This window comes from Pristiophorus japonicus, chromosome 12 (assembly GCF_044704955.1).
Source record: "Pristiophorus japonicus isolate sPriJap1 chromosome 12, sPriJap1.hap1, whole genome shotgun sequence".
NCBI classification, from domain to species: Eukaryota; Metazoa; Chordata; class Chondrichthyes; family Pristiophoridae; genus Pristiophorus; species Pristiophorus japonicus.
Window position 1 is genome coordinate 65,619,928 of NC_091988.1, and position 23,363 is coordinate 65,643,290.

Here is a 23,363-nt window from a genome sequence, read left to right on the forward strand (position 1 = left end):
CCACAATGCCCAATGCTGACCAGAGCCTGCAGTTGCATTGTTACAGGCAGCTGTTTACATACATGATTTTCATTATAAATGCTTACATAGTTTCAATGTTAAACCTTGTTAAAAAAGTGACCAGAAATAATCTATCTTGTACATATTGTGAGATATGCCTGTTGACAACTATGCAAATCCTCCTTTGGGGAAAAAATGTCAATTATTTTGAGTGGAAATTTTTCAGCTTCAATTGAAATTGCCGCAGTCTGTTAATTGAATCCTGTGATGTTCTCCTTTAGGGTGTCCGAGGTTTATACAAGGGAATGGCTGCCCCAATTATTGGCGTGACACCTATGTTTGCTGTCTGTTTCTTTGGCTTTGGCTTGGGCAAAAAACTTCAGCAGAAGAAGCCCGACGATATCCTTACGTGAGTAATCTTGGAGATTGAAGCAGAAGGTTTTTTTTTAATTGTTTGTAGCTTTCTGCAATTTATTTGTTATTGTTGATGTAACAAATTAACAGAAATGGGTGAAATTCAACTCCAGGGAGGAAACCAGAAATAATGTTAACCTATCCGCAGGGTATGCACAATCAGTGGAGCAGCAGATTCTGAGGTCCACTAGGAAATGGGGTGTTCCATCAGGTTAGAAGACATTTTGATAGTGTCTGCCGTGGCTCAGTGGGTAGCACCCTCACCTCCTGAGTCAGAAGGCTTTGGGTTCAAGTCCCAGTCCAGAGACTTGAGCCCAAAAATTTAGGCTGACACTCCAGTGCAGTGCTGAGGGACGCTGCACTGTCGGAGATGTCGTCTTTTGGATGAGACGTTAAACTGAGGTCCCGTCTGCTCTCTCAGGTGGATGTAAAATATCCAATGGCACGATTTCGAATAGCGGGGAGGTTCTCCCTGGTGTCTTGGCTAATATTTATCTCTTAATCAACATAACAAAAACAGATTATCTGACCATTATCACACTGCTGTTTGTGGGGCCTTGCTGTGTGCAAATTGGCTGCCGCGTTTCCCATATTACAACAGTGACCACACTTCCAAAAGTACTTCATTGGCTGCAAAGGTGGTCATGAAAGGTGCTATATAAATGCAAGTCTGTCTTCTGTTGTGCTGCCCAACACACACGTAAAGAAGTAGGTGGGCACAGAGGAGTATTACATTTTTTTTTTAATTTGTGGGTCTTCCCAAACCAAGACCACCTGTATCCATGTGTCTGCCAGTGTTGCCTTTGAGCTGCCTTTAGTGAAGGGTATAGGCATTTTAACACCTAAGTCCAGGTTTTGAGAGATTGAGGCTTAACCAGCCTTTTGTGCATCACTCTAGAGTATTTATATTGTCTCGATCTTCACCTTCCTGCAAGGCTGTTGCCTCCTGGGGAGAGTTATTATTGAGCATGGTTCCTGTTCTGGTCACGTTGCGTGATGCCTGTGGAGGTGAGGTGAGAACAAGATCAGACTTGGCTGTGATTCCCTTATCAGTTGAATAGCCTCGCATGTGAAGGTCGGACATTTAGGCCAGCTGATGAAGAATTGCCAACGGCTGCAAAAGTACTCCAGAAAGCATCTGTGCTTTCAAGAGGAATTAAGGAAATGTAAAGGCTAACTGTTAGTGGGGTTTCACAGTGTGGTCGGACATAGAATCATAGAAGTTTACGGCACAGAAGGAGGCCATTCAGCCCATCGTGTCCATGCCACCTGAAAAAGAGCTATCCAGCCTAATCCCACTTTCCAGCTCTTGGTCTGTAGCCCTGTAAGTTACGACACTTATGCATATCCAAGTACTTCTTAAATGCGATGAGGGTTTCTGCCTCTACCACCCTTTCAGACAGTGAGTTCCAGACCCCCACCACCCTCTGAGCTCTCCTCAAATCCCCTCTAATCCTTCTACCAATTACTTTAAATCTATGCCCCCTGGTTATTGACCTCCTCGCTGCGAAGGGAAATAGGTCCTTCCTATCCACTCTATCTAGGCCCCTCGTAATTTTATACATCTCAATTAAGTTTCCCCTCAGCCTCAGCACATGGCTTTTGTCTAAGGGTTCCTGAATCATCTTGTGCACAAGAGAAAGAGCGGAGTGGGCACAGGATTTTTCCCATAGTTGACGAGGACAAATTTGCTTATCGTGGGTGATTTTTGCTCACATTTAAACAGCCAAATCAACCAGACCTTTAATACAGAGTTAGAAGTGGGTTATCTCCCTGTCCTTGCTCATGGGCAGGTCAACTGGCCGAGAAAACAATTAACTTCAAAAATGTGGGAGAACACCAGATAAAATAAATCAAAAATGCATCTTGGTTGGAGCTTATAGTGCAAATACAGGAGCATCTTCTGCCTCCTCCCTCCCCATAAAGTAACTATATTACCGATTGAAGAGTTTGCTGACCGACAGGATATATTACTGGGCCTTGGCAATCACAGCAAGTGCTCACTGCAGGTAATTGTTCGCTCAGCAAAAAGCAGCCGAGAGCGCTCACGGGATTCACTCACTAATGTAGAGATGGGGCTAATAAGGTACACCTAAAGTTTGTTACGATTCACTCCGCCTGAGCATTCTGTGAGGGGTGGCTGTCAGTCAGCAAGCTCTTGACGCTTGGTGCTTCTAACTGCGTATATCCTTTTATCCCACTGTGCCGCAAGTGTGGATTTCCAAATAACTAGCAAGCGTTTGCTGATCTGATCCACTGCTAAGCAGCACTGGACTATCGATATATGCATAGAACTATTGTCTGAAAGATTATAAAACAGGGGCTGACACTGAGGTCTCGGTGATCCTTTAATAACCAACAACCCCCCGCCCCCCCACCCACCACGAAAATACTGTGTCCGAATAGTGCTTTACAGACTCCAATATAGTCTTTATACAAATCATTCCTAACATTACGAGAACAACTTAACATTGTGTATAAGAATACATGTTATCTGCAGATATTAACAGGCAAAAGCGTCTGGTTTTCTGCTACATTAGCCAGGTTGGGTTGTACTAGAATCGTAGAATTGTATGGCACAGAAGGAGGCCATTCAGACCATCATGTCTGTGCCGGAAACTAAGCAAGTTTTTTTTTTAATTACTTCCTCTCATTGTTGTCTCTTCCCTCCTGAAGGTGTTGTTTTCTTGCTGGGGCACTCATCAGAGAATGGATGATCTTACAAGTTACTCCTCAAAATGAAAGATTTTGATAGTGTGGATACAGAGAGAATGTTTACACTTGTGGGAAGAGCATAACTAGAGGCCATCAATATAAGATAGTCATCAAGAAATCCAATAGGGAATTCAGAAGAAACTTCTTACCCAGAGAGTGGTGAGAATGTGGAACCCGCTGCCACAGGGAGTGGTTGAAGCGAATAGTATAGATACATTTAAGGGGAGGCTAGATATATGCTGGAGAAGGGAATAGAGGGTTATGCTGATAGATTTAGATGAGGAACGATGGAAGAGGCTCGAGTGGAGCATAAACGCCACCATGGACTAGTTGGGCCGAATGGCTTGTTTCTGTGTCATATATTCTATGTAAAATAATAGGGTTCAAAGCATTTATTGGCTTCCATAGGAATTAAGTGCACAATGATAACTATTGGGACACGACTGCTGCCAACGAACCGGAAACTATGTAGAAGTGTTCTGCGCATGCCTTGCTTCCAGTTCGTTACGATATCACGTGTGTGACGAAAGACTCATTTGTTCCAAACGGCTGCAATGCATGATGGGCCTAGAGAGTGAGGAGAGGAGGAATGAGAAGAGGGAGAATTCGACAGAGCAACATTTGTGCAAAACCTCACCGACATTTGCGTATGCACAAAAGTTTTCAATTGGGTCGCACGCGTGTGACGTAGCAAACCAGAAGCCGCTCATGCACAAAACGCCTCTGCGCAGCTTCCAGTTCGTTGGCAGCAGTCACTCCATAATAATAATGACACACATACTTAAATGCACACTTACGATAATATTTATTGGAGAATTCACAGGTTACAGTTCTCTAGCTCGAGGGAGACGATTGATCAGGCCTTGTCGAGTTCTGAAGAATCTGCTCCAATCACCCACATTTCAAACCTTTCCTTCACTCTGCCTATGGAAGAATCTGCGTGTTTCCACATTACCTCACCCAATTAGTATCAACAGGCTTTTCAACCATGGCAGAGGAATCATGGCCGAACCTGATCCAATCCTTGCCCAAATCCGACACTTGCTTCATGCAACCTGTTCTGGGAGTGCGGGAATGCTCTTCCTCTCTTTCTCCCCCCCCCCCCCCCCCCACACGCACCACCACCCTCCCCAAGTTGAGGGCAATGAGGCCTAATTTAGCACTCTTTCTGCCACCCCAGCTGAAATCAGCTAACCGAACACAGACCAACAATTCAACCTTGGAACATCTGGTTCTTATTCACACACTGAAGCGTCAAGGTTGAGCATGCTCTCTGTCTTTCTTTTTTTCTGGGAATCTCAAATATTGTAACCAAAGTGATTTGGAGTGACTGCGGGTCTCCCCATTTGTGTTTTACTGGACAGGTATCCACAGCTGTTTGGTGCAGGGATGCTGTCTGGGGTTTTCACCACTGCAATAATGACACCAGGAGAAAGGATCAAGTGTCTTCTACAGGTTTGAATTTGTTACTAGTCGAAGGAACACTCCACGGTGAAGGCCTAAAATGATATTATTGAAAGAGTAGCAGAAACCCTCAAAACATTTGCAGTCAAATTAATATCTTTATTGCAACAGTACTTATTTAGACTGTTATCTTCTTCGTCTATATGAATCAAAGTTGATGTCCTCCCCATCTCTCTCCTTTCCCTTCCTCCCCCTCTCTCACTCTCCTTCCCTCCTCCCACCCACTCATTCCCCCTCTCTCTCTCTCTCTCTCTCTCTTTCTCTCTAAAGTGGCTGGTTGAAATGTGATCTTCCTTCATTTAGCACCAGTCTTGAGGATGGCCCCCCCTGCCCCGCAACCCCTTTGCTCCTCAATGAATAGTGGGCGGGCAGGGTGCACACATTAGCCGCGTTAATAAATACTAGGTTTTTATTTAGGTCTGGTGCTGCAAGCAAAAAAAGACACACAACAAAAGTTTTTGCATCTTGGAATACACTCTGGAAAGTGAACCATATAGAAGTAGAAATGCTGAAGTATGCTCCACAGGTGCCAGAGGCCCTCTGGTACCTCACCAAAGTGTCTATGTCTCTAGTTTGTGTTGTGTGTGTTTTAAAAAAAAGGACGCAATGCAGGTAGTTAATATCTTGTGGTCCTTCTTTCCCACTGTCTAGTTTCCTTGGGATTAAGTTCTTCCTTGTTTTATTTTTTAATAATGTTTATAACCGGTTGTACAAATTTTCAGATCCAGGCTGCTACTGGTGATAAGAAGTACGCTGGCCCTTTGGATTGTGCGAAACAGATCTACAACACATCTGGCATTAGGGGCATCTACAAGGGGACTGTCCTCACCCTCATGAGAGGTACAGTAACTGAACGTCATTAGTTCTTTTAAAGCGTATCTTTTGCAACTATTTCCTGTTAGCTGCAGACAAAATGATCAATCTATTGATTCAGGCTGATCACTTGATTGTTACCGTGGAGACAGATTCTGGGAAGTGCAGTCCTGTTGTCTTTGAAACCTCTACTGAGTGACAGTTGGATGATCTGGGTGCAATACCATGCTGGTTTCGTGTTCCCCAAGTCTGAACTTTAAAGGGTATCAAAGGTAAATATTGGGGAACATGGGCCCAATCCAACATTCTTCTAAGGCCATATGGATAGGAGCTGGAGACTCAGTGAAACACCACATTTACATTATATTGTGGATGCTGGTAACATCTACTATTGTGAGCATTAGGGAAGGATTGCATTGGGGTGTAGGTAAACTTTCATATCTGCTTTATTGGCTATTGCTAATGGTATTTTTATTAAATAAAATTGTTCCATAGTTTATGGTTTCAATCGTTGCCTAAAGTCTAAGAGATGATATGAAGGCTTGTGACGTGTCAATTAACCAGGGTTTCCATTCTGGCCCTGGGAAATCCTACATTGCCAGATACTGTGCTTGTAGAATCATAAGAACATAAGAAATAGGAGCAAACGTAGGCCATTTGGCCCCTCGAGCCTGCTCCGTCATTTAATAAGATCATGGCTGATCTGATCATGGACTCGGCTCCACTTCCCTGCCCGCTCCCCTTAAACCTTTATTCCCTTATTTCTCAAAAATCTGTCTATCCGCCTTATATATTCAGTGACGCAGCCTCCACAGCTCTCTGGGGCAGAGAATTCCATAGATTTACGACCCTCTGAGAGAAGAAATTTCTCCTCATCTCAGTTTTAAATGGGCGGCCCCTTATTCTGAGACGATGTCCCCTAGTTTTAGTTTCCCCTATAAGTGGAAATATCCTCTCTGCATCCACCTTGTCGAGCTGCCTCATTATCTTATATGTTTCAATAAGATCTCATCTCATTCTTCTGAACTCCAATGAGTATCGGCCCAACCTACTCAACCTATCTTCATAAGTCAACCCCCTCGTCTCCAGATTCAACCGAGTGAACCTTCTCTGAACAGCCTCCAGTGCAAGTATATCCTTCCTTAAATACGGAGACCAAAACTGTACACAGTACTCTAGGTGTGGCTTCACCAATACCCTGTACAGTTATAGGAGGACTTCTATTTTTATCCCCCTTGCAATCAAGGCCAACATTCCATTTGCCTTCCTGATTACTTGCTGTACCTGCATATTAACTTTTTGTGTTTCATACACAAGGACCCCCAGGTCCCTCTGTACTGCAGCACTTTGCAATTTTTCTCCATTTAAATTATAATTTGCTTTTCTATTTTTTTTTCTGTCAAAATGGATAACCTCATATTTCCCACATTATACTCTATCTGCCAAATTTTTCCTACTCACTTAGCCTGTCTATATTATCCCATTGAAGATTTTTTGTGTCTGCCTCACAATTTGCTTTCCCACCCATCTTTGTATCATAAGCAAACTTGGCTACATTACACTTGGTTCCTTGATCCAAATCATTAATATAGATTGTAAATAGTTGACGCCCCAGCACCGATCCCTGTGGCACCCCACTAGTTACTGTTGGCTGACCGAAAAATGACCCCTTTATCCCAACTCTCTGTTTTCTGTTAGTTAGCCAATCCTCTATCCGTGCTAATATATTACCCCCAACCCCGTGACCTTTTATGTGGCACCTTATCGAATGTCTTCTGAAAATCCAAATACACCACATCCACTGGTTCCCCCTTATCCACCTGCTCGTTACACTGAAGCAAATTTGTCAAACATTATTTCCCTTTCATAAAACCATGCTGACTCTGTTTGATTGAATTATGCTTTTCCAAATGTCCTGTTACTGCTTCCTTAATAATGGACTCCAGCATTTTCCCAACAACAGATGTTGGGCTAACTGGTCTATAGTTTCCTGCTTTCTGTCTGCCTCCTTTTTTTAAATAGGGCCGTTACATTTGCGGCTTTCCAATCTGCTGGGACCACCCCAGAATCCAGGGCATTTTGGTAGATTACAACCAATGCATCCACCATCTCTGCAGCCACTTCTTTTAAGACCCGAGGATGCAAGCCATCAGGTCCAGGGGACTTGTCCAACTTTTAGTCCCATTAATTTACCGAGTACTACTACTTTAGTGATAGCGATTGCATTAAGTTCTTCCCTCCCTATAACCCCTTGATTATCCACTATTGGGATGCTTTTAGTGTCTTCTACAATGAAGACCGATACGAAGAATTTGTTCAACGTCTCTGCCATTTCCCTGTTCTCCATTATTAATTCCCTAGTCACATCCTCTAGGGGACCAACATTTACTTTAGCCAGTCTTTTTTCCTATTTATGTACCTATGGAAAGGCTCTTGCTATCTGTTTTATATTTTGTGCTAGTTTACTTTCATAAATCTATCTTCCCCCTGTTTTATTTTTTTCGTCGTTCTTTGCTGGCTTTTAAAAGTTTGCCAATCCTCTGGCCTCCCACTAGTCTTGGCCACATTGTATGTCCTTGTTTTCAATTTGATACCCTCCCTTATTTCCTTAGTTAGCCACAGATGGTTATCCCTTCTCTTACAGTCTTTCCTTCTCATTTGGATATATTTTTGTTGAGGGTTATGAAATATCTCCTTAAATATGCCACTGTTCATCAACCGTCCCAGACTTTAATCTATTTTCCCAGTCCACTTTAGCCAACTCTGCCCTCATACCTTTGTAGTTTCCTTTATTTAAGCTTAGGACACTGGTTTGAGATCCAACTTTCTCACCCTCCAATTCAACAATGTTATGGTCACTCATTCCTAGAGGATCCTTTACTAGGAGATTGTTTATTAATCCTGTCTCATTACACAGTACCAGATCTAAGAGAGCCTGCTCCCTGGTTGGTTGCACAACATACTGTTGAAGGAAACTATCCCTGATACACTCTATGAACTCTTCCTCAAGGCTGCCTTGGCCAATTTGCTTTGTCAAATCAACGTGAAGGTTAAAATCACCCATGATTATTGCCATTCCTTTTTTTACAAGCCTCCATTATTTCTTGATTTATACTGCGTCCAGCAGTGTAGCTACTGTTAGGGGGCCTATAGACTACGCCCACCATTGACTTTTTCCCCATATTATTCCTTATCTCCACCCAAACTGATTCAACATCTTGATCTTGTGAGCCAATATCGTTTCTCACTAACGCACTGATCTCATTCCTTATTAACAGTGCTACCCCACCTCCTTTTGCTTTCTGTCTGTCCTTCCGAATTGTCAAATACCCCTGAATATTTAGTTCCCAGCCTTGGTCACCTTGTAGCCACGTCTCTGACGTCTCATGGCTATCAGATCATACCCAGTTGTATCTATTTGTGCCATCAGAAACATAGAAACATAGAAAATAGGTGCAGGAGTAGGCCATTCGGCCCTTCAATAAGATCATGCCTGATCATTTCTTCAGTACCCCTTTCCTGCTTTCTCTCCATACACCTTGATCCCCTTAACCGTAAGGGCCATATCTAACTCCCTCTTGAATATATCCAGTGAACTGGCATCAACAACTCTCTGCGGCAGGGAATTCCACATGTTAACAACTCTCTGAATGAAGAAGTTTCTCCTCATCTCAGTCCTAAATGGCCTACCCCTTATCCTAAGATTGTGTCCCCTGGTTCTGGACTTCCCAACATCGGGAACATTCTTCCCGCATCTATCCTGTCCAGTCCCGTCAGAATCTTATATGTTTCTATGAGATCCCCTCTCATCCTTCTAAACTCCAGTGAATAAAGGCCCAGTTGATCCAGTCTCTCCTCATATGACAGCCCAGCCATCCCTGGAATCAGTCTGGTGAACCTTCGCTGCACTCCCTCAATAGCAAGAACGTCCTTCCTCAGACTAGGAGACCAAAATTGAACACAATATTCCAGGTGAGGCCTCACCAAGGCCCTGTACAGCTGCATTAAGACCTCCCTGCTTTTATATTCAAATCCCCTAGCTATGAAGGCCAACATACCATTTGCCTTCTTTACCGCCTGCTGCACCTGCACTTTCAGTAACTGATGGACCATGACACCCAGGTCTCGTTGCACCTCCCCTTTTCCTAGGCTGCCGCCATTCAGATAATATTCTGCCTTCATGATTTTGCCCCCAAAACGGATAACCTCATATTTATCCACATTGTACTGCATCTGCCATGTATTTGCCCACTCACCTAACCCTGCAGCCTCTTAGCGTCCTCCTCACAGCTCACACCGCCACCCAGTTTAGTATCATCCGCAAACTTGGAGATATTACACTCTCTTCCTTCATCTAAATCGTTAATGTACATTGTAAAGAGCTGGGGTCCCAGCACTGAGCCCTGCGGCACTCCACTAGTCACTGCCTGCCATTCTGAAAAGGACCCGTTTATCCCGACTCTCTGCTTCCTGTCTGCCAAGCAATTTCCTATCCAAGTCAGTATATTACCCCAATACCATGTGCTTTGATTTTGCACATCAATCTCTTGTGCGGGACCTTGTCAAAAGCCTTTTGAAAGTCCAAATATACCACACCCACTGGTTCTCCCTTGTCCACTCTGCTAGTTACATCCTCAAAAAATTCCAGAAGATTCGTCAAGCATGATTTCCCTTTCATAAATCCATGCTGACTTGGTCCGATCCTGTCACCGCTTTCCAAATACTCTGCTATTTCATCCTTAATGATTGATTCCAACATTTTCCCCACTACTGATGTCAGGCTAACCGGTCTATTATTACCCGTTTTCTCTACCTCCTTTTTTAAAAAGTGGTGTTACATTAGCTACCCTCCAGTCCATAGGAACTGATCCAGAGTCGATAGACTGTTGGAAAATGATCACCAATGCATCCACTATTTCTAAGGCCACTTCCTTGAGTACTCTGGGATGCAGACTATCAGGCCCTAGGAATTTATCGGCCTTCAATCCCATCAATTTCCGAACACAATTTCCCGCCTAATAAGGCTATCCTTCAGTTCCTCCTTCTCACTAGACCCACTGTCTCCTAGTACCTTCGGAAGGTTATTTGTATCTTTCTTCGTGAAGACAGAACTGAAGTATTGGTTCAATTGGTCTGCCATTTCTTTGTTCCCCATTATAAAGTCACCTGAATCCGACTGCAAGGGACCTACGTTTGTCTTTACTAATCTTTTTCTCTTCACATATTTATAGAAACTTTTGCAGTCAGTTTTTATATTCTTTGCAAGCTCCCTCTCATACTCTATTTTCCCCCTCCTAATTAAACCCTCAGTCCTCCTCTATTGAATTCTAAATTTCTCCCAGTCCTCAGGTTTGTTGCTTTTTCTAGCCAATTTATATGCCTCTTCCTTGGCTTTAACACTATCCTTTAATTTCCTTTATTAGCCATGGTTGAGCCACCTTCCCAGTTTTATTTTTACTCCAGACAGGGATGAACAATTGCTGAAGTTCATCCATGTGATCTTTTAAATGTTTGCCATTGCCTATCCACCGTCAACCCTTTAAGTATCCTTTGCCAGTCTATTCTAGCCAATTCATGCCTCATACCGTCGAAGTTACCTTTCCTTAAGTTCAGGACCCTAGTTTCTGAATTAACTTTGTCACTCTCCATCTTAATAAGGAATTCTACCATATTATGGTCACTTTTCCCCAAGGGGCCTTGCACGACAAGATTGCTAATTAGTCCCTTCTCATTATACATCACCCAGTCGAGGATGGCTAGCTCCCTGGTTGGTTCCTCGACATATTGGTCTAGAAAACCATCCCTAATACACTCCAGGAAATCCTCCTCCACCGCATTGCTACCAGTTAGGTTAGCCAAATCAATATGTAGATTAAAGTCGCTCATGATTACTGCTGTACCTTTATTGCACACATCCCTTATTTCTTGTTTGATGCTGTCCCCAACCTCACTACTACTATTTGGTGGTCTATATACAACTCCCACTAGCGTTTTCTGCCCTTTGGAATTCTGCAGCTCCACCCATACCGATTCTACATCATCCAGGCTAATGTCCTTCCTTACAATTGCATTGATTTCCTCTTTAACCAGCAACGCCACCTCGCCTCCTTTTCCTTTCTGTCTATCCTTCCTAAATGCTGAATACCCTTGGATGTTGAGTTTCCAACCTTGGTCACCCTGGAGCCATGTCTCTGTGATGCCAATCACATCGTATCCGTTAACTGCTATCTGCGCAGTTAATTCATCTACCTTATTCCGAATACTCCTTGCACTGAGGCTTGTTTTTTAACACACTTTGCCCCTTTAGAATTTTGCTGTAATGTGGCCCTTTTGTTTTTTGCCTTAGGTTTCTCTGCCCTCCACTTTTACTATTCTCCTTTCTATATTTTGCTTCTGACTCCATTTTATTTCCCTCTGTCTCCCTGCATAGGTTCCCATCCCCCTGCCATATTAATTTAACTCCTCCCCAACAGCACTAGCAAACACTCCCCCTAGGACATTGGTTCCGGTCCTGCCCAGATGCAGACCGTCCGGTTTGTACTGGTCCCACCTCCCCCAGAACCGGTTCCAATGTCCCAGGAATTTGAATCCCTCCCTTCTGCGCCACTCCTCAAGCCACGTATTCATCTGAGTTATCCTGCGATTCCTACTCTGACTAGCACGTGGCACTGGTAGCAATCCTGAGATTACTACTTTTGAGGTCCTACTTTTTAATTTAACTCCTAGCTCCCTAAATTCGTCTCGTAGGACCACATCTCGCTTTTTACCTATGTCATATTTTGTTACGAATGCTGCATTCAGATAAAGAGCTTTTTAAATTGTGTTTTTCCTGCTTTGACCCCACTTTCTGATTCACTTTTATGTTTATACATTCTCTCCCTTCCTGTCATACTCTGATTTATTATTTCCCCAGAGCTACCCTCCTCTATTGCCTTCTCCTTATTCTTTGACTTTTTAAATTTTCGCTCACCTGAACCCTCCTGCCCAAATAATTAGTTTAAAGCCCTCTCTACAGTCCTAGTTATTCGATTTGCCAGGACCCTAATCCCAGCACGGCCTAAGTGGAATCCGTCACAACGGAACAGCTCCCTCTTACCCCAGTACTGATGCCAGTTACCCATCAACCAAAATCTATTTCTCCCACACTAGTCTTTGAGCCACGTGTTTAACTCTCTGATCATATTTACCCTATGCAAATTTTCTCGTGGCTAAGAGATTATTACCTTTGTGGTTCTGCTTTTTAATTTGGCCCCTAGCTGCTCATACTCCCTCAGCAGAACCTCTTTATCCTATCTATATCGTTGGGTACCCAAGTGGACCACGACAACTGGGTCTTCCCTCTCTCACTCCAAGTTCCTCTCTCAGCCCAGAGGAGATGTCCTTAACCCTGGCACCAGGCAGGCAAGACAACCTTCAGGACTCGCGCTCTAGGTTGCAGAGAACCTTATCTATTCCCTAATGATACTGTCCCCTACCACTACAATGTTTCTTTTTTACTCCCGCCACTTGATTGTTCCCCTGTATCATAGTGCTGTATTCAATTTGCTCATCCTTCCTGCAATCCTTGCTCTCGTCCACACAGGGAGTAAGAGCCTCAAACCTGCTGGACAAGGGCTGAGGCTCCTCCATCACTACATCCTGGGTACCTATACCTGCCTCACTTGTTGTCGTACCCTCCTGTCCGTGCGCACGGACAAATTTGAATTAAGTAAACTAAGGGGTGTGACTGCCTCCTGGAACACAGTGTCCAGATAACTCTTCCCCCTCGCTGATGTGTCATGTTGTCTGCAACTCGGACTCCAGCTCATCAACACGGGGCCGAAGTTCCTCGAGCTGCAGACACTTGCTACAGATGTGGTCGACGGGGACCTCAATGGGGTCAACCAGATCCCACACGCAACAGCAGAAACACATCGCCTGTCCTGCCATGTACTTAGTTAATTAGGTTTTCAAGTTTTGTTTTTAATCCCAGCTCTTAATTCAAATGAATGTCCCAGAAAAGAGAGAGAAACTCACCAACCAATGACTTCCCTTCTTTCCTGTGATGTCACACTTTGATTTTGGTTCTTTTTACTTGTCTTCAGGTCAGTTGGTGCTGTTTGGGTTTGTAGGGAGGAGGAGCTCGCTTGTGGAAATGGTTCTTGGCTTGAAACATGAGAGAAATATCTGAGTAAAGCCTGAAAATGTAACGAAGAGTCCTGCGGTCTTGAAATTTAGAGAGGGAGATAATGGGATGAGTCCTTCAACTTCTCTTTCCACTCTTCGCTGCCTTTCTTGTTTCTACAGTCTACAGTCACTGCTGCTCTGAACCTGCCTCTCTTACTCTCAACACAGTGAGGATGTAGGAAAGAAGAACTTTGTGTACGGCAGGCGTGTTTGGAACTTGCAAGGAATATAGAATCCTAGAATGGTTACAGCACAGAGGAGGCCATTCGGCCCGTCGAGCCTGTGCCGGCTCTCTGCAAGAGCACTTCAGCTAGTCCCACACCCCCGCCCTTTCCCCGTAGCCCTGCAAATGTTTTTCCGTCCGGTACTGATCTAATTCCCTTTTGAAAGCCACGATTGAGTCTGCCTCCATCACCATTTCAGGCAGTGTATTCCAGATCCTTTTCCTCATGTCGCCTTTGGATTTTCTGTCAATCACATTAAATCTGTGCCCTCTGGTTCTCGACACTTCTGTCAAGGGGAACAGTTTCTCTCTCTCTCTACTCTGTTCAGATTTCTCATGATCTTGAACACCTCTATCAAATCTCCCCTCAACCTTCTCTGGAAAGGAAAATTGAAAGGAGCAATGACCATACTAGTACGATCAGTAGTGATGGGCAGAGAGAGAGAAATTGAAAGGTAAAAATGTGAGCTGGATTGTTAAAATATTAAGGGTGATGAACCCTCGTCTTGCTATTTTAGCTGTATGAATGTTTCGCTTTTAAATTTTCAACTATTCCTTTTGTTTTGTTAGATGTCCCTGCAAGTGGAATGTACTTCATGACTTATGAGTGGCTGAAGTATTCACTTACTCCTGAGGGCCAGAGGTCAGTAGCTCTGTAATATATGTGTATTCTAGGCCGGGGTGAGTTGTTGGCATGCAGCGATCCTACCTCTAGATTCCCAGTTCAAAAAAGTACCTGGGGATATTCTTGCTCTGCTTCATTATTTGGATTGGAAGCGGCTATGCAATATTCGGTGTTTTTAATGTTCCTGAGGAACCGAGAGAGAAGGGTCATAATGATGAGTGCAGCACCACATTATGTCACAGTGTGACGGCACTTCTGTGTACGCATGAGTTTCCTCCATTTGATGAGCTACTGGTCCCTGCTGGCCTATTGCAGTGGGGTCAAGGAGTGTACAGGGGTATTTCACTCCCTCTCCAGTGCTTTTCTTACATTGCAACAGTGACTACACTTCAAAAAAGATCCCTATTAGCTGTAAAGCACTTTGGGATGTCCTGAGGTCATAAAAGGCGCTATATAAATGCAAGTCTTTCTTTAATGTCCCAAGGCGCTTCTCGGGAGTATTATGCGATAATAAATTTGACACTGAGCTGCATAAGTAGAAATTAGGGCAGGTGGAGAGGTTTAGGCAGGGAGTTCCGGAGCTGAGGGCCGAGGCAACAGAAGGCATGGCCACCAATGGTTGAGCGATTATAATCAGGGATGCTCAGGAGTACAGACATCTCTGGGTGGTGTGGGGGGTTGTGGAGCTGGAGGAGATTACAGAGATTGGGAGGGGCGAGGCCAGAGAGGGATTTGAAAATAAGGGTGAGAATTTTAAAATCGAGGCGTTGCTTAACCGGGAGCCAATGTAGGGAGCACAGGGGTGATGAGTGAGCGGGACTTGGTGCGAGTTAGGACACAGGCAGCCGAGGTTTGCATCAGCTCTAGTTTATGAATGGGCTGGTGCCTGTGTATCGTATTAAAGGAAGGGAGGAAATGGAAATAGAGGTGAGGGAGTGGTTACAGGAATTTAGTCCCGTGAATCACTTTTGTTTTTGTCTTTGTCTTTGCTTCAGTGCGAGTGATCTGAGTGTTCCTCGAATCCTGTTTGCTGGTGGAATGGCCGGAATCTTCAACTGGGCAGTTGCAATTCCTCCAGATGTGCTGAAGTCCAGATTCCAGACGGGTCAGTTTACTCTTCTGAAGTTCCTTTCTAATCTCTCCGATGACCTGGTTTGGGGACGTGGCATAGCCTGACGGCCTGCAGGAGCAGTAAACATGTAGACCAGACGGTCCCAGATTAGATCGCTATTCTACCACCTTGTCAGTTCTCAGCCAGGGCTGTAATATTTGCCCCGAGTATATTTAGGTGAAGGGGTAGCAGGGGTAATCAGCCATTGCTCCTGTTCCTGATCACAATATAGTGACTCATGCTGGAATGTGTGTGTGTGTGTGGACTTCAGGACAGGGCAGGATTGGTCTTGGCAATGCGTGGTCACACCGCACGTTGCTACTCATTGCCTGGGCTCGCACATGAGGGATGGTCCTTTGAAGAAAACGCTAAAAGATTGTTGGGAGCTGTGAAACTGTATATGATTCAGATTGGGGCAGAAAAAGTAGGAAATAAGAAGCCTTTCGATTGTTTTGTGTTCTTTATTGGGATCCAAGATAGACTGGAAAAATATGCAGATAGGGTGAGATGAAGTAAGGTGGGAGGAGGCTCATGTGGAAAATAAACACATCGGGGCCGAATGGCCTGTTTCTCTGCTGTAAATACTTACTGGAATTACATAGAAATCACTTTCCTTACTTCCCTCAACTCCTAGCTCCTGAAGGGCTATATCCCAATGGATTCCGAGATGTTCTTCGAGAGCTGGTCAGGGATGAGGGTATTGGCTCTCTGTACAAAGGTTTCACAGCTGTCATGCTTCGAGCTTTCCCCGCCAATGCGGTAAGGACTAACTGCAATTATCATTTCAACTGAGCCAAATACTCTTCTCTGATAGAACTGTGAAGGGAAATGTGCAACGCTCACAAAGCGGGGACTATATATCCTGCTTAACTGTTTTTACAACCATGTTTGTAAGTACCGTATTGTGTTCTGGTTGTTGTGAAATTAGGAATAATTTCAGAAAGATTTTCTTGGCTTCAGCTTCAGGATTATCCCAGGCCTTTGTTTTAGGTTGGCCTCCACAATCTAGGGGTAGAGAGCGGAAAATCGGCCAAGGTTCCTGCTCTCGATTGCTATCCAATAACTTCTGCTGGAAGTATGCAAATCTGCATGTCTGTTGAGGATCAGATTGAGCTGTTAATATCCTCCCCCTACCCGATCAGAAATGTTGATGTCACCATCAAGGCTCTTTCCTGAAACATGACTACTGGATGAAACGCACCAGCCGGTGGTCGAGGCTTTCAAGGACAGGGAATGAGAGGTGATCTCATTGAAACATCTAAAGTTCTTACAGGGCTTGACAGGGTAGCTGCAGGAAGGATGTTTCCCCTGACTGGGGAGTCTAGAACCAGGGGTCACAGTCTCAGAATAAGGGGTCAGCCATCTAGGACATAGAAACATAGAAAATAGGTGCAGGAGTAGGCCATTTGGCCCTTCAAGCCTGCACCGCCATTCAATAAGATCATGGTTGATCATTCCCTCAGTACCCCTTTCCTGCTTTCTCTCTGAGATGACGAGAAATTTCTTCATTGAGACTGGTGAATCTTTGAAATTCTCTACCCCGGAGAGCTGTGGATGCTCAGGCTTTGAGTATATTCAAGACGGAGATCGATAGATTTTTGGACACTAAGGGAATCAAGGGATATGGGGATAGTACAGGAAAGTGGAGTTGAGGTAGAAGATCAGCCATGATCTTATTAAATGGCGGAGCAGGCTCGAAGGGGCCAAATGGCCTACTCCTGCTTCTATTTATGTTCTTATGGAAGATTAACAATCTTTTTAGGTTAACAAATAATAATTTGATTAAATGGGCTTTGGCTCATGGTCCAACAGAGTAGTAGCACACTAGATTGTGTCTACACTTTGTGAGGCAGTCCGTTCTTATCCTGGACTGTGCTATAAGGAGGCATTGAGGACTGACACATCCCACATGGAGGGATGGACAATCAGAGACAGTCGAACCACCAGCAGCCAGGAAGAAGCAGCACTGACACAGACCTGAAAGCATATCCTTTGGTCAGTGTTGCTGCCTTTGCCTACAGAATAACAGTGACTACCATTTAAACATAATGCCAAGAAACTATTTCCTCTGACGAGGGGACATCATTTTAAAATTAGAGCTAGGCCATTCAGGAGGGAAATTAGAAAGCATTTTTTCCACACAAAGGGCAGTAGAAATCTGGAATGCTCTCCCCCAAAAGGTTGTGGATACTAAGTCATCCTCAACCCCAAGAGACTGCCGATGATGATGATGATGATGATGATGATGATATGGATACTATGGGTCAATTGGGGCTTTCAAGAACTAGATCGCTGGATTTCTATTGGTAAGAGTATCGAGGTATTTAGAGGTAAGGCGGGTAAATGGAGTCGCGATACAGATCAGCATTGATCTAATTGAATAGCAATCTAATTGAATTGAACTGGGGGGGTGCGGGGGCGGGGGCGGGGGCGGTGGAGAGGTCATAGACCACGGATATGTGATGGGATTCTCAGAAACAATATGAAAGGTGTTTGGGATTTTGTTTAATCATTAGACCATGATGAAATTAAACCATATTTCTAAACAAAATGGCAACTTTTTTTTGTTGTGTCCCTCTTCCTGTTTCTGTTTCAGGCCTGTTTCCTTGGCTTTGAGGTTGCCATGAAGTTTCTGAACTGGATTGCACCCGGCATGTGAAATGGATCAAGGTTGAAATCCCGAAGTCACTTACCAGAAGGGCGTGACGTGTTTTTCAACATACAAAATCAGGGTTTCATTATCTAATAGCTGCTGCATTAAAATTTTATCGTAATCTTTTTATAAAGAAATATATTTACATAATTGCCTTAATTATGTTCAGCAGAAATGCTTGTGGGGTTCGGTATTGAGCCCTTGGCATTCAGCTGGCTTTGAGCCATAACTTCTAAAGAACGCAGTATGCACATGAGGAATTATGGATCTAACTTCATCAAAGTGGTTCTTGGTGATAGTCTTCATTATCCCAGGACCGTCCTTTGGTGATCATTGTTAAACCTTCCCCTCTGCAATACAAACCTGCAATTAACAAAAAAAAACAGAAACTGCTGGACGTGCGCAATACCTGAAGGGAAAGGTGGGTTCATATTTTCGGTGCGGCCCTTCAACAATTAAACCTTATTTTGAATGTAATTCTGAGGGATGAAACAAATGGAGTTAACTGGACTTCCTTTGGCACGGCTAGCTTTGCTTTTTTTTTTGGTGATAGGCATTTTTGACAGCAAGGAAGAGATTTGCACTGGAAAGAATGCTCTGCAGTTGCATTGTTGGGCCTGAAAGGAGAGCTGTGCTTCATCCTCTACAGACAGGAAATGAACATTGGCTCCTGTACCACAATTTGTATGGACTTCAGTACCTGTACCGGACACTTCTATTTCAGTATCAGTACCAGACGGCGCTCTCTCTTTCAGTATCTGTACCGGGGGGGCGCTCTACCTTTCAGTGCTGATCCAGCTTGGTCTTGGTCTGAACCTGCAAATTAGAACCTTATTGGAACCTGCACATGTACATTCAGAATTTAACTGCCTCCAATGTTCTCTGGATTTAGACTGATGATCTCAGCAGAAATCAAGGGTGATTTATAATATTGGATAATTGCTATATTTATAATTTTCTGTTCATTTAACGACTTTGTTTAATATGGTGAACAGTCTCGGTGACTAAACATACTTGTGCTCCACATTAACGTAGCTGAATTTTGATTTTAAAATCTTGACACTGGGTCCATTTGGCGCTACGGAATATTGGATTTTAGACAGGGACGAGAATTCCCTGGGATGGGTGTTTAGATCAGGAAGATTTGGGGATAACACCGAGCTGTTCTGTGGAATGATGGGATGTGAAGTCACAATTTGAGCTGTGCCATCGGGCAGTGGGGAATGGAAGCCAGTTGCGTTCTCTCGGGTATGGGGACAATTGGCACCTGGCAGTCCCCCATGATCGCAGTGATCGTACGCCTGTGAATAGGTGCCTTCGAGTGCATGGTAACCGGTCGCTCCACCTGTCCTCTTTGGTCAGGGACAGCGTCAGGAAAAATGGGAGACTGAAAAAGATATTAAAATGGGATGAGAAAGTAGGAAGAAGGCAGAAATGATTTGGTGCACAAGCAGAAAATGTTCCCGCTGGCAGTGGTAGGCGTGTAGGTTTCTCAAACCTCTGATCTCAAGGACTGGCATTACAGTTTTACCTCCTGATCTTTCTTTCTGCAGACAGACTGATACTGCGGCATGGTTAACTGGGTGCCAGCCATCCAACGGTGGCACTGCTATAGGGGGCTAGTCTTGAGTGTCCTTAGACCATTTCAGAAAGCAGCGAATCAGAGCTGAGCTTGATTCTGTGCTGATCTCATGTCCGCCTGCATGCACATCGTCCAGCTCGGGTTACTCAATAGTGACCGGCAACCCTCGGCTGATCATGTCCTCCCAACCCACCAACAAAACGCCCGAGGGGCAGTGAGGCCAGTTGTTCCATCGCTGGCATGGCCGAATTCAGTGAGATCGGTGCTGACCAGAGGTCAATGTGAAACCTTCCCAAGTATGGGCCAGTGCTCCAACAGGTGACTCAAACATAAATAGGAGCAGGCAGCGGCAAGGTTCCCATTCAGCTGTACGGTTATCTGGAGGTCCCACACAAACCCATCACCGGCTTTACAATGGGACATTTTGTGCACGCGCAAAATTTTGAATGGGCCACGCACCTAAAAGAAAATTGGGGGAACATTGGGAGTAGGCTATTCGGCCCCTCGAGCCTGCTCCGCCATTCAATAAGATCATGGCTGATCATCTTCCTCAACTCCACCTTCCCGCCCGATCCCCATATCACTTGATTTCCTTAGTGCCCAAAATTGCTGATGTGTTTCGTTTTAAAATCCCAACGTCCATTTATATGAGGTGGAGGGACGGGGGTTGGTGGAGGGGCTGCAAAAGACAAGGCAATCATAGATAGAGTCAGAACTGGATGTGAGGGGATTTATTTGAAGATACCATTATCTGGCCTTATTTTTACAATGTGCTGTCTTTCTGGTGTAGCTTGTGAAGCTTTACTGCAGGGTTGCTCGTACCTGGTGAATCCCGAATGCTATTTTATAATTTTTTAAAAGCTGCATTCTGTTGGGAAGCGCAGGCCTTAAAGCACTTGGGTTTATGCTCCCCGCTCTGAGATGTAATTCTCTTCAAATGCATTAATGAAACCATTTGGAACTGTGACACTTGAATGTAATTTTGATGGAATGATTTAGGAGCAATATCAACTTTTTAATCTGTGCCTTTTGTTTTAACTCATTTACGATCCTATCAACAGCCCTGTTTCAATGCTTTGCATGGTGGCAGATCAATCGGCATTAATTAGTTTTAAATTCTTAATATTGGATGCTGAGGTTCGAACTACTGGAGGAAATGAGCAAAGGAGAAATAAAGCAGTCAGTGGATTAGGAGTTTCTTTGCTCGGCCACTGATCGATTTAAGTCAGGTTTCTTAAATGGGATTCCAGGCTTTCTGCAGCTGCTTTGGCAATCACGTTCTCCGATTCCATCCATTTGGAAACCAAATATAAAATTTTCCGTGAAATAGCACTGGCCTTGGAAATTACTTGTCTGAATGTTCGCATTGCATATTTAGAAGAGAAATGCAGCTATCAATGCAATTAACTAGACAACATTTGGGAGCCTTTTTGCCTGCACTCCTTCTGTTATTTTTGTTGTGAAGAGGCAGTATTATTTTGATGCCTCTTGTTGGATCTAGCTAACATTACCTCAAAATTGTTCTCAATCACTTGAGAGGAATTGTAACTGTTTACAGCTGCCTGGTGAATATGTTGATGTTATTGCTCCCATCTTTGGAGAGGAGGAAACTGTGTTGTCTCATACCTATGCACTTACACCCCTGACACAGTCTGTGACCCAATGACTTCTGCCCAGGCTATGTGGTTGTACAGCTGGCCACTGTGAGATGCCTGAAAGTGGCCTGAGCACCTTGCCCACTCCCGTCTCCTGCCCAGCTGATGCAGTGCCTGGCCTCTGCCCTATGATGCTGCGGGTATCCTGCTTTGTGAATAGCGAAGCTATATCTAGCCACCAGAAGGTGAAGTGCATTGGTGTGCCTAAACGCACAGAACCATCCAGGTGTGGAATACAATGGGGCTGTTTTGCAGTGGGCGAGACACTGCCCCTTTCACCTCTGATGCCTAGATTCAAATTTAACGCTGGCGAATGGGCTGACCATCCCTTCTCGCTGAACGGATCCTGTGTGAAATGGGTTCAGACGGGCACTTGCATAGAAGAGGCCATAGTACAAAACTACCCTAGATTGGCCATCTGACTCCGGTCTCAGTACCGAGGGAGTGCCACACTGTCAGAGGTGCCGTCACTCAGAAAAGAAGTTAAACCGAAGCCCCATCTGCCTTCTCAGGTGGGCATGAAAGATCCCTTGGCGCTTTCTGAAGAGCAGGGGAGTTCTACCTGGTGTCCAGGCCAGTCTTTATCCCTCAATTACCTGCACTAAAACAGATGGTTTGGTCATGTATCTCATTGCTGTTTTGGAGACTATGCTGTGCGTTTCCTACATTACAACAGTAACTACACTTCAAAAGTACTTCGGGATGTCCTGAGGTCATGAAAGGCGCTATATAAATACAATTTATTTTAACTGACCAGGTACTTATAAATAAATTGATTTTTTTCTGTGGGGATGGGGTGAGATTGTATCATTCATCTGATTTCTTAATTTTTAATGTTTTATAATTGAAGCAATGTGACAGAATTGTGGTATTGTAACAGATTCAATCTTTGACAAGCATTGGATTTAAGTCACCACTGTATAAAAGATTTCCCTGGAATTACTTGTTTTAAAATTAGTGAATTGTGCCAGTGTAAATCTGGGGGATTCTTTTGTACAGAAACCAATTACCTCATCTATAGTGAATTAATAAGTCAATAATCTGTCTTATTTTGTTGTTTAATATCCTGTTTCACACCTAAATAAACCTGGTTTCAGTGTATTTAATGTGTGTGTTGTGGATAACCATTGCCCTGATTTGGCGCCTCCAAGGTAAGTGACTGGAAAAAGCCACCCAGGCAGAGTTTCTGTTTGCTTGTTCTGAAGGGTATCACAATTTCCCCATCGGGACGCATCCCACTTAACCTGCGCATCAGAGAACTTGGACACGTTGGCAAGAGACTGTTCTCGGGTACCCACAAGTGTAGAGAGGTGCGACTGTGGTTTAACCAGCTAAAACCACACAGCTTACCATGTCAGAACAGTGGCAACCTTCTCACCGTTTATCGAGCTGGGACTGCACTGGCTTGTCAGAGTTATCTATTGACAAGTTTGGAAAAAAAAATTAGAGGCCCCACCCCAATGCACAGGAGTATCCCTCCAGAACACATTACTGAGCTGAGCTAGAATTAATCAACAGCATCCTGAAGTACTGCAGACCTGTCTCACTTGGATCATTGGCCCAGTTCCAGGCTCCCGTCACCACGAATGTCATGTTGGAATCAATTAAACATAACCCCAATGAGGATAGTCTTCTATGTCCTCACTCTTGGATAGATATTTTTCATCAGAAGCTCTGCTAGTTATCAACAGTTGTTATTTTGTTTAGATGTGTTAATAAACTGCATTGGTCCAATTGAAAGTAAATCCATTGATTATATGTGAAAGAGGTGAGAGGAAAAGGCCAACTGGTCCCATCTAGACAGGGCATGTTCAACCCCAGCAGTGCAATCTCCTCGGAGAGGCAAAATGACCATAGACCCATTTTGGAGGGAAAAACTGGGAAATTCCTCTCCGATCTTCAAAGGCGATCAAACAAGTTCCAGGAGTAACTGATAGGATTA

At 44.2% G+C, this 23,363-nt stretch overlaps 1 protein-coding gene across 2 annotated transcripts in view; it reads left to right on the forward strand.

Annotated features, from left to right (window-relative positions):
• Window positions 1-23,363, forward strand: part of slc25a20 (solute carrier family 25 member 20) — a 443,188-nt gene that overhangs the window by 15,268 nt on the left and 404,557 nt on the right. The window contains exons 3-9 of one of the 2 annotated variants that reach the window (XM_070895603.1): window positions 282-409; window positions 4,494-4,584; window positions 5,316-5,433; window positions 14,366-14,438; window positions 15,416-15,525; window positions 16,166-16,290; window positions 18,128-22,522. In XM_070895603.1, coding sequence (XP_070751704.1) covers window positions 282-409; window positions 4,494-4,584; window positions 5,316-5,433; window positions 14,366-14,438; window positions 15,416-15,525; window positions 16,166-16,290; window positions 18,128-18,190 — 708 coding nt within the window. In that variant the 3' untranslated portion in view covers window positions 18,191-22,522. Of the gene's footprint in view, window positions 1-281; window positions 410-4,493; window positions 4,585-5,315; window positions 5,434-14,365; window positions 14,439-15,415; window positions 15,526-16,165; window positions 16,291-18,127; window positions 22,523-23,363 lie in introns of those variants that run through there. The other variant, XM_070895604.1, reaches the window with a different exon arrangement.